Source organism: Zingiber officinale, chromosome 8A (assembly GCF_018446385.1).
Source record: "Zingiber officinale cultivar Zhangliang chromosome 8A, Zo_v1.1, whole genome shotgun sequence".
Classification (NCBI taxonomy): Eukaryota; Viridiplantae; Streptophyta; class Magnoliopsida; order Zingiberales; family Zingiberaceae; genus Zingiber; species Zingiber officinale.
Genome location: NC_056000.1, coordinates 75,587,683 through 75,599,410, shown reverse-complemented (window position 1 = coordinate 75,599,410; position 11,728 = coordinate 75,587,683). Strand labels below are relative to the sequence as shown.

Sequence of the window (11,728 nt, the reverse complement as noted above, 5' to 3'; positions counted from 1 at the left end):
CTGTGGTGATTCGTCCAGCTTTCTCCATCTTCACATTTCGGATTCAGGCTACGTTCCCACAGATGGCGCCAATATGATCCTGTCCGAAAATCGTGGAGACGGAAAGCTAGGGATGTGGTTGCTGCGTTGACTGGATGTAGACCACGCTCCGATCTGCAAGCATGAGAAACGTCAGTGCCAGGCCAGGGAAGGTCCCCAACGTTGGCCCTCCGACACTTAAGTTAGTCACCGACACAAAGAAGAAGATAGAACAACAATAGCACAAGCGTAAAACGTGAATAATACGTACTCGTGTTGGTGTACGGACCTTTATATAATGCCTTGGTGGTAACGTGTGCACTTTTCGAGGCATGGACACATTCTCCCATTAATTACTGACACTTCCCTCAATTGGCCCTGGACACGTGATCATGGACACATTCTCTAATTGGTTGTGGGCACGCCCTCCGATTTGTCCTTCATACGATTCGCCTATTGACCATGCCTCTTGTCGACGGCACCATCTTCCACAAGTATATCCAAAGACACGTCAGCATTCTCGCTGATCAGTGAGCGAGGTAGCCGCTCGACTAAGTACTCCTCTAATCGGTCAAATACTCGTCCGTTCGGAAGTAGTCGGTTGCTCTTCCATACAGCGATGAATTTTGATAATATGTTCTTACCCGACTGGAATAACGTTTCAGTCATCTCTAGACTCCTTTGATCCGTGACAAACTTCTGGTGACCTTAGCTGCACGGGCGCTTCGCTTGGCCAACCTCTTTGCTGGTCGAGCAACATATGTCGGTCGGCCTCTGATGTAGGGCTCCGTTCGGGCTCCCTTTGATGAGCCTATCGGTCCTCTGGTATTTACCTCTTTGACTTTGACTTCCACATAGATTGTTATCTTCCTCTTTTGAACCATACTTAGTGGGTCTCCTTTATCATCTCATCAATAGTCATGTTGACTAGACTGGATTTTGACCATCTCGTCAATAAAAGGGTTGACTTTAAATATCATCCGCGTTAGAGTATCCATAAAACTGTAAATACTTGAAGCGTTAATACCAGCATGCACCAATGTGGATATTTATTGTTGTTATTATTGTTGTTGTTGTTGTTGTTGTTGTTGTTGTTGTTGTTGTATAACATTAACACATTCAATTTTTGAACACGTTAATATCTATAGATTAAGTAATAACAATAATAACATATTGGTATTAACGCGTGAATGCCATTGGGATGCTCTGATCATCTTTACATTGTCTTTCATAATTATAAGATTGTAGAAGAAGTAATTTTGATGGCATTCTTCACCATCTTCTAGCAATGAACAAGAACAACAATCGTGCTACTGGACAGTAAGATTTTCGATCTGCCCATGCCAAATCATCACGATCTGTTCTCTGCTAAACATGAACACATCTTCTTTGCCTTTGACATGAGGAATTACACAGTGATCAAAGTAAGAACACATCTTCTCCTGCAGATGTCTTCAAAAGCGCAGCATTCAATTGCAGATGCCGATGATTCAACTCGCGGCGACCGATCCGACGACCTGAAGATCAAGACAGAATCGAATCCCAGTCGATCTCCAGCGAAGGGTACTTGAATAGCTTAAAGCACTCTGATTCCTCCCACGGAGCGTCGGCAAACTTCAGGTCCTGCATCTGCGAGGCTGCTAATGCGTCTACGGGCTTCTTCTCCTTCTCCTCCTCCTCCTCCTCCTCCGGCGACGACGAACACTCTGAGGCAATGACTTCAGCTTTTGCGCCGCCGTCTTCGTTAGCGGCGGCGCTGGCCTTTTCCTTTCCCGGCGAAGCCGCCGTGCTTTTGCAGATGGCGTCGATCTTGGCGTCGACGGTGGAGAGGAGCGGGGAGGGAAAGTGAATCACGTTTCTCCAGGGCGCCGGGAAGTTAAGCCGCGCGGCCTCTCCGCGGAGCTTGAAGGCGGCGCGGTCGTAGGCCATGGCGGCATCCTCCGCGGTGTCGAAGGTGCCGAGCCAGAGACGCGTTCGCTTCCGGGGGAGTCGAATCTCGGCCACCCACTTCCCCCAGTGCCGCTGCCGCACGCCGCGGTAGAGCTTGCTGGCTCGCTTCATGCCCTGCAGAACTGGCTTGTGGAACAGAGCGTGGTGGCTTCGAGCAGGGGAGAGGAGCCCGTCAACTACCGCCTGCTGGTTCACCTGACCCAACAAACTCGCCGGAACGAGGCCGACCGCCGGTAACGAAGAGGAAGAGCAATTCAAAACAGAATTTTGATGAAAAGAAGAGGAGAAAGAATAGGTTGAAAGATCAGGGACGTCATGGCCCGAAGCTTCTTCTTCATCAGCAAAACTGTCAGACAAAGCAAACAAAGCTTGCATAGCATTGCGCTGATCCACTACTGCAGCCATGAGACTAGCTAGAACCAATCCACCTCCAAACTCAGAAAAGATGGAGGATGAGAAGAGAACAAATCAAAGATCACTGTTCTTCCTCCTCCTCCTCAAACTGCATCGCTGGAGTTGAATCTCCTGGTGATGAATAGAGACTTAATATAGCCACAGTGCACTATTTATTCTTTTCCTTATTATCATAATCAGTAATTAACAATTGTGTGGCTATGAATCGACTCCACTCAGTGGTGACATCAAAGGCCTTTAGTTTAGGAGATTGCCAAGGCAAGCATGGAAGGATTGCACTGAAAGATAAGTTTATTTATGAGCAGGACAAGAAAATTAGACAAGTATTAGATGCCTTAAGCTCTATTAGGTGCTTAATGTCCTCTTCTAATGATGGTGATGTTGGTGGTTGGGAATTTAAGTGCATTATTCTTTTTGGCATTGAGCTTGAGGAAAGTTTAGGTAGTTTTGCCAGGATGAGGAGGTTAGGGGATAAAATAGTTTTGGAGGCATTATAAAAATTTATCATCATAATCATCCTTATCACTTTGTATAATTTAATAGACCCATTTAGTTCATTTGTGAAGGAGTAAGAAGGGGGTGTCTAGTGTCAAGCGCCTAACCTTTCAAAAAACTTAGCCAATAGATTTGATGGATAGATCAGGATTTGCCAAAAATGTATTTTGGCATGTATCCATTAATTTGCCATTTATGGTGTTAAAAGATTTAGTTTTAGATTTGTTTTTAGGATTTAGTTTGTATCGATTTAGGATTTTGCCAAACAAGGAGTCATTCCATTTGAACCGGAGATGAAAATATTCTAAATCTCTTGTGATCAGGTTCATTAAGTGCCCAAAGAAATCCAAGAGCTTTGCCAAGAATTGAAGGCTTCAAGCCTCAAGTTTTGTTTTCATCTTCAAGGGAAGGTGAGATTAATGAACTATTTTGAAATATTTATTAGTCAACACGCATGGTAGGGGAAGCTTGTTGTTGACAAAACAAAAAATAATGATGATGTTCTATGTTATATTGTTTTGACTTTCTATGAGCCTCAACTTTTATTAAAGATTTGAGGGGACTTCATGATGCCATAAGTTAATCTCTCCAAGGGACCTTTGACTTTTGCAATATTTGTTTATTGAAAACAAAGTCAACAAGAAAATCAGCACTAAGAAATATAAAATAAGAAGATATGAAACAAATGCGAACGAGTGTGCTCAGTTTTGTGTAAAGGAAGGATTGTGGCAGTAGGTGTCCAAGAAGAATGATGATTGTTGTAGCTCAAGTTAAGCTTCAGAAATTGTAGTAGTGATGGGTGTCAATCAAACTATGAATTATAATGCAGCACAAACCCATCGAGCTTGAGTTACGTCCTTGACCTATGTGGTCTCTAGTCAGCTATCTAAATCAATCAAAAAAAAAAAAAAATTTGTGGATGAAAGAAAATGAATTAAGTAAAAAGAGTCGGGTGGAAATTGATTTTGAAAAGAACTTATAGGACTTCGTTTTTCATCACAATGATCACTGACACCTTAATTATTATTCATTTTTTTTATCTAAGTTCGATAATTATAGAGGTGATATATCCCGAGGTACCCGATATAGATTTTTAGAATAATATCAATATGTCTATCCAAACGTAGCACATACTTTTTAAGATAACCTTGTTAAATTAATGACTCTCTAAGGAAAACTTTTGTCACAATGTCCCAAAGTCCTCTAAGTGTTAGCCCTTATTTAGTGACATCAAATTGAGGTAAATTCATTAAGCTCAATGGTAGACAGTAGTCCTCTCATGAGATTTTGAATTATTTTCATGAGCAACCCCTCAAGTCTTGAACATTAGGGGTCGGAGAATTAGATTTACCTCTGAGTACTTTCTCGTATCCCGTGAAATATGAAAATGCATGATAATATCATAGTACATACTAAAGTCAGATCATAAATCAAACACATCATGTAATAAAAAAAGATAAATAAACATGAAACAAGTGTCAACAATTTATAGAACTACTCTCTCATCCTAGAATTAACTATTCTATGGAAATAGAGTTACAACCAAAAGACGAGAAAGAAAATATTTTACAACTCAAAATCAAGAAGAAAAAGAAAAGTGAATACTTAATTATGTGTCAATCGTCGTTTTCGAAAAGATTTTCAAGCACGACGGTGGATGAAATCTCTGATAACTCCTTGAAGTAGTGATCTTATAGGGTTCCTTGTCATAAAAAAAATCCCCTTCATAGGGAACGGGTTTTGAACCCCTTAATCTCTAGCTACCTTAAACAAGTGTCTTTAGTTCCTTTATAACTCTCAAAGATAGCAAAATTTAAAAAAAAATTCTAAAAGTTGATGGCATTTTCTTAAAATACAAAAAAAAAATTTGAAAAGAGAGACAGACCATCATATATCCACAAAAATTAAATAGAGACAGACCATCATATATCCACAAAAATAATAATTTTGGAGCCTGAAAATGGGCAATTAATCCGAATTAAAAATTATGACCTTTAAAAATTTGCTCAGCGAACAGTCATGTTTCATTCTAGAAGCTTCAATTGTCGCTCTGTTTCATACCTAACTCTTCAAATGATGCACGGCCTTATCAGGAGGTACAACCAGACCGTGCATCATGTTGAAAAATCACATTCCAAGGCTCTTTGACTCTATTTAAACTGAATTCTCAAATAAAACACATACAAAATAATACTAAACTATATATGAAACAAATGTTGCAATACAGTCTGACCACGGCGATTGTCAAACAAAGAGTGCTTAGACCAAGTACATTGTTGAGTCCATGAACTATCTCTCGACCGGAGCAAATGTACACCTATTCAAACTCATACAGACTTGAGCATCATGTAAGACCTCTAAATGTTGGTTTTGCAGGTCAGTGCTGTCCAACTTTATCAAATCAAACTCAACCATTTTAGCTTCAACATTTCACAAGAGTGCGCACTGAATGATTATCTAACACTTAAAACCTATCGACTGACTGGCAGAAACTTTGTTTTGAGTAGATTTTGCAAGATCTACTCAATAAGAATTAACTGAATCAAAGCCAACTAAAACAATATTTGTCCGTACACCAAAATTATCTCGAACTGGGAAAAGTTTGTCGTTGACTCGGGAACCTAGTCATCTGCAAAATCAGCTCTCTGTTACAATTGCTTAAGTCTAGCAACTACATGTTTTGGAGTTCATTTCTTATGCTCCAAAGCCATTGTAAAATTATTCCACCAGGAACACGGTACAATTGCCACGATAAATACTAATCAAATAAATAATACAAAAACAGTCAACCAGTATTAGAAGTCCCAGTTGACCATCCTAAATGAACTTGTGATGTTATAGTTTAATCATCATTAACTTTAAAGAAGGTATATGAAAGAATCATGTTGTTGATGCCATTCATCTTAGGATCAGTCTCAAACTCTGGATCAATGTAGAAAAATACCTGCGGAAAATTTTCAATATTGTCATAAGAAATAAGATGCATAAATCTGAACTTATAGCATGAGTTTTTCTTCTCACCGGCATGTCAATTTGCTCTCCGGGAAGAAGTCGCTGCTCCTCGAAACAGAAACATTGAATTTTGTTGAAATCAACTGCAGCCTATCAAAAGTTAATCACAAAGGTGTTACACCTCTCCCAACTTTTGAAAAAGAAAAAAAAAAGTGCAAAACCAAATCTAAGAAGTGTTATTATGGGATTTTTACTTATGGACAAATGGGAGAAAAAAATAGATGATATTTTAATTTACATATCCTGCCTATTATTCTTCCATTTTCAAAGTAAATGGGCCAAGAAGAGTAGTAGATTCAGGCCAAATGTTGACAAGTTGAAAGTGTCAAAGCATACACTAAATCCATATCAAAGAATGCAACCATTATGCACCCTTTACAAAATATAGTGCCTCCTGATACTACATAGCAAAATAGCAACCTAACTTGCATTTTATCAATAAATATTTCAATTACAGAAATGCCATTTTATCTTGTGTGACAAATAATATGAAGAAAAAAATGTGTTTAGAAGCATGCACTACAATTTTGGGATTCATACCTTCATAGGAGTAACATTGTATGTAGAAACACCAGTAATGGGAGCCGAGCTACGATTTTCAGCAGTAAAAAATGCAAGAGCACTTTCCCCAGGTTTAACTCTTACCTAAGAGATACAAAACAACTATAGAAAGTTATGAGCACAATAAAACCAGCTCTTATATAATCTTTTAATGACAACAACCTCTCTTTGTGTTGGAGTAAATTTCCAAGGCATTCCATCAGCAACATCAGCATTAAACTGAACAATCACATCCCTGCAGAAAGAGATATCAAACTAATATCGAATGACCTATATGGCCAAATATGTCTGCCTTAACTGCAGGTAACGGACAACAACAATCATTCATTAACAATCAAGTTGTTCATAGTTAGGTTGATGACCTGTTACAAATTTCTTCCTCTAATGTCAACCAAATTATCGAAATCTGAAGGAAAACCACTATTGCCAAAGTTCAAACTGGAAAAATTATTTACATGCGAGGGGATTTCGTATCAAGAGAGAATGATGAAAGGGAGATGCTTTAACATCAGTTCACTTGATACATCAACTAGAGAAACATACTAATCTAGGTGCTTAGAAAATAATTGTTGTACTTTACAAGGATTGAGTACTCTGCAAGGAGCACGTAGAGTTCTGATTAGGCCTTGTTATTTAAACAATTAAAAAGTAAACGGAACATAGGGTGGAAATATATGCTTAACTTTTTAAGTGTGGTTAAATCATCTTTTTAATTGTGAAGTGTGATTATTATGTTGAGTAAAATCCCTTAGATTAGTTAACTGTTTGAGACTTGAGATAATGGACTTAATGTTAATCACCACACCATCTTGGCAATTGAACTATATAACTTCAATCATGTGTTGCAATTCTATCAATCGTAACCTTAATTATCTAGCACATAATTAGACTCAACTAGTCAAATCCATCCACCCATGCTATAAATTATGTTAAGATTATTTGTGCATATACTTTCTTCTTCTTCTTTTTTTTTTTTTTTTGAAAAGTACACTCATGAATGAATCTCCATTAGAACCAAAAATTAAGAATAAAGGGCCCAATTGAACATTCTTGAATAAACTTGAAGTTTAACTTAACTATTTGTAAAAAAAAAAATAGATCCAAATAATCGCTCGCTTAATTGTGTTCTTTATATTGGGCAATTTTATCTACATCCACATACCAATATTTGTAGGACTGAATTTGTACATCATCCAAACAAACATTTTTTTTAATGAAACAAAAAAAAATGCCTTGAGAGAGCATCACTAATGATAATCGTCCATAGAGCTTGATGGAAGGATAGGATACTAGCTGCCATACATAACTAGGTAGCAAAAATGGGTTGATGATAATGATGATTCAACTACTAAAATAAACTAGTATAGTGATGTGGACGCCGACGTCTTTGTTGAAGATCGCTATAGTTGGAAGCAAATTAATTACTACCTAATTAGCTATTAGAAATAAATTAACTACTGCCTAATTCGTAGAAAATAAATAATGACCTAATTTAACTACTGCTATAGTGGAAAACAAATAATGACCTAATTAGCTTTTCTATTTTTGATTCCTTGTTTTCCTTTATGGTTGGTCTTTCCTAATCTTGTCATGTTTCCCTCCTTATACAAGGAGTGTCATTATTAATAAAGGAGGAGAAAAAAATTGAACAATTAGGACTCTGTCTGGGACGAGTCTTTCCCCTTGAGTGATTTGGACTTTGTCTAGGACGAGTCTTTTTTCCTCCTCCCTTCCCCCCTTACGTGTTGCATGACCAAGTACGGATCTGGATCTCGACCTGTGACTCGATCCTATACTTGGGACCATATCAACTTGGTATCAGAGCCGGTCATGGGTGACACAGATCCTATCACATCCAAACTCGAGGCCTTCATGGAAAGATTGATGTCACAACAACAAGTTTTCATGGAGCAGATCACTTGCCGCCAGCAAATACTAGAGGAGCAGATTGCCGAGATTTCCCGTACTGTTCAAGATGCTAGACGACCACCTTTGCACACTGCAGACAACCCTACCAGCGCAGAGTATGGCCCTTCTAAAGGCTCAGAGGTCAGACCTGAATTGCCAACCAGCGGTACCATGGCTCCGCAATACTCAAAGATGGAGTTCTCCACCTATTCTGGAGAAGGGGATCCGCTGAGCTGGGTTAAAAGGTGTGAAAAATTCTTTACCAACCAAAGGACCACAGAGACTGACAAGGTTGGCCTTGCTGCCTTCCACTTGGTAGGGGAAACCCAACTTTGGTTTGATCAGGTAGAGCAAGAAGAGTCAGAGATGACTTGGAAGCAGTTCAGAGACCACTGCCAAATCCTCTTTGGCCCGTCCCTAAGCAACAACCCTTTGGGAGAGCTAACAAATCTGTAGAGACTACCAGCGCCAATTTCAATCTCACCTCGCTCGGACCTCGGACCTCCGACCACAACAACAAGTTGACTTATTCACTGCAGGGCTAATCGAAGTCTCCGTATCGACATCGAACTGCAGAAGCCTGAAAACCTAAGCATTGCAATGAATATGGCCAGGGCACTAGAACGGAAGTAGTGCTTCCATTAAGGTGGGGGGCTGCTACGCACGAATTGGGGCGGGACCATAACCAAGCTCAACACCAGCAGTGGAGGCCTTCCTTTGGCGAAGACCAAGACCCAGACATCAGCAAGGAGACTCCGCCTGTTTCATTTTTCAAGCGTCTGACTCGGACCGAAATGGCAAAACGGAAAGCCAAGGACCTTTGTTTTAACTGTGATGAATCCTACTCCACGGGTCACAAGTGCACCAGCAGTGGAGGCCCTCCTTTGGCGAAGACCAGACCCCGGACATCAGCAAGGAGACTCCACCTGTTTCATTTTTCAAGCGTCTGACTCGAGCAGAGATGGTAGAACGGAGAGCCAAGGAACTGTGATGAATCCTACTCCACGGGTCACAAGTGTAAACGCCTGTTTTGAATTGAAGTGCCTGATAATGACAAGGAAGGTGAGGAAGAGGGGGAAGTGAATTCAGAAATTTCCCTTCATGCTATTAGTGGCGTTATACCCCACTTTCAAACTTGAGGACAAGCTCAATACCGAAGAGTGGAGTGATGATGTGGACGCAGAGGTGGACACCTTTGTTGAACATTGCTATAGTTGGAAGCAAATTAATTACTACCTAATTAGCTATTAGAAATAAATTAGCTATTGCCTAATTAGTAGAAAATAAATAATGACCTAATTGAACTACTGCTATAGTAGAAAACAAATAATGGCCTAATTAGTTTTTCTATTTTTGATTCCTTGTTTTCCTTTATGGTTGGTCTTTCCTAATCTTGTCATGTTTGACTCCTTATATAAGGAGTGTCATTATTAATAAAGGAGGAGAAAAAAATTGAGCAATTAGGACTCTGTCTAGAACGAATCTTCCCCCTTGAGTGATTTGGACTCTGTCTAGGACGAGTCTTTTTTCCTCCTCCCTTCCCCCCTTACGTGTTGCATGACCAAGTACGGATTCGGATCTCGACCTGTAACTCGATCCTATACTCAGGACCATATCATATAGATAAGTTCAAGTTGGCATAAAGTTTTAACATCTAACTTGTTTTAGGTTAATATAATCTACTCTAACATAACCACCTATCAGCCTATCTTTGTAAGATTTTATTCAATCTCTCCTCATTCTTAAATAAAATAGCCATCCTACCTTATTGAGATTTTATTCAATCTATCCTCATTCTTAAATAATAGATCAGAGACATTTAAGCTTTCATTTACAACACTGTTGCATGTCCAACTTAACTATTTCTTTTTTTTATCATTAATGTTTGACTAAATAAATTCTCATTCTAATTAACTTAAAATCTTTAATTTCCTATGGTCTGAGTTTACTTCAACTAAATTCACCAATTAGCAAAATATGCTTAGCAGATGATACACATCAAGGGGTTTAACATCAACAATATAGTAAGTCTGCTTAGTACTAATGTAAAGAACTAAAAGAAAAATGACACAAGCATACAGTTGTAAGCACTCAACAATTCACTTTTTTTTTTTGAAGTTTTAACACCAGTAACATATTCACATCAATAAAATTACTAGATATTCCTTTACTCCGATCCAACACAAATAAATTCTTTGTAAACAAAACAAACCATGTGCAAATATCCAAATACTATTATTTTCTTGGCATTTCTTGATGAGTTACCAAATTAAATAAATAGCATATCTGGTTAATTCTCTATTATAAAATCTTAATTGATTTCAGAAATCTTTGTTCCCCTGCTTATACTCCTCTCAAATTAACTCTTGAATTTTGATAATGAATCATTCATTTGATCTATTATTAAACAATTTGTGTATTTTATTCATATAATAAGAATTTCTTCCAATCATTAGACATTTTATTAATCACCAAAATTTTGAAAAAAACAAAATTGATTAACAAAACTAACTTGATCTACTATGCTTTCCAAACTTATTCGGAACCAAGGAGAACTGTTCTATAGGAAAACAAATAGTTTTCTTATTTAATTCTTCTAAAACCGATCTATCAATGAACAACAACTGCCTCAATTGCAGTTTTCCAAAGATAAGGAAAGAATGATCACCTCGAATTCTTGGTTCCGTCTAGGGAATGGCGAGCAATCTTCTCCTCTACAGTCTGCAGGGAGTTATTCCTTGTTATAAACCATAAATGAAAGCACTTTAAAACTCGGTTCAGGCAGGAAAAAAAAATGCACAGATATGTTTTTTTCCTTAAAAGGAATTGCAAGAATGGAGACCTGTGCACGCGAGTAAAACCCATCCACACAGTAGACCCCATGGAAAACACAAGAAGCAAATCGAGTCAAAAATCCCAAGAGGAGAAAAATCAAAAGAGGAAAGAGAAAGCTCACCTCTCGGCGTTGCACTGTGCCTCCGTAGCCGGTGGCCTGACAAAACCGGCGGTAGAGAGGAACTGCAGCGTAGGTGGCACCGACCATCGCCCCTGCTAACCCAAGGAGGTAAACGAGCGTTTTGCGCGAGCTGTGGTCGCGGACAGGATCTGAGAGGCCACCGCCGGAGGCGCATCGGTACTGACCGAAAGCGTTGGGAAGAGTGCCGACGGCGTTGGGTCTAGGGCAGCGAAAGGGAGACCGGGAGGAGAGATTTCGGAGGTGGGAGATGAAGGGCCGCATTAGAGAGTAGGCTTCGAGGAAGAATAGGTTTTGTTGCCGTTCTTATGTTTGCTGTGGAAATGTCTCATTTTAATTTCGGTTATTTTTTATTTTTTATCTTAGCATTTATTATTTATTTATAACTATATATAT

The 11,728-nt window shown here is 38.9% G+C and overlaps 2 protein-coding genes across 2 annotated transcripts; both read right to left on the bottom strand.

Annotated features, from left to right (window-relative positions):
- Nucleotides 1–1,167: 1,167 nt before the first annotated feature.
- Nucleotides 1,168–2,373, bottom strand: LOC122010980 (ethylene-responsive transcription factor RAP2-4-like). The gene has a single exon (XM_042567434.1). It carries the CDS (start codon nt 2,371–2,373, stop codon nt 1,543–1,545), a length of 831 nt encoding a protein of 276 aa, XP_042423368.1. The 3' UTR covers nt 1,168–1,542.
- Nucleotides 2,374–5,571: 3,198 nt separating this feature from the next.
- LOC122009592 (cytochrome c oxidase assembly protein COX11, mitochondrial-like) lies at nt 5,572–11,645 on the bottom strand. The gene is made up of 6 exons (XM_042565802.1): nt 11,315–11,645; nt 11,027–11,079; nt 6,613–6,685; nt 6,430–6,534; nt 5,899–5,979; nt 5,572–5,821 (listed from the first exon to the last, which is right to left on the bottom strand). The coding sequence occupies exons 1-6, from the start codon at nt 11,594–11,596 to the stop codon at nt 5,720–5,722; spliced, it is 696 nt and encodes a 231-aa protein (XP_042421736.1). The 5' UTR covers nt 11,597–11,645; the 3' UTR covers nt 5,572–5,719.
- Nucleotides 11,646–11,728: the final 83 nt, after the last annotated feature.

Excerpts from the sequence above, each read along its gene's own strand:
- LOC122009592 (XM_042565802.1), bottom strand. The coding sequence starts at position 11,596 with ATGCGGCCCTTCATCTCCCACCTCCGAAATCTCTCCTCCCGGTCTCCC. Across the intron at positions 11,080-11,314 it reads GCACAGTGCAACGCCGAGAG|ACTGTAGAGGAGAAGATTGC; the intron begins GTGAGCTTTCTC and ends AACTCCCTGCAG. Across the intron at positions 6,535-6,612 it reads TTACTCCAACACAAAGAGAG|GTAAGAGTTAAACCTGGGGA; the intron begins GTTGTTGTCATT and ends TGTATCTCTTAG.
- LOC122010980 (XM_042567434.1), bottom strand. The coding sequence starts at position 2,373 with ATGGCTGCAGTAGTGGATCAGCGCAATGCTATGCAAGCTTTGTTTGCT.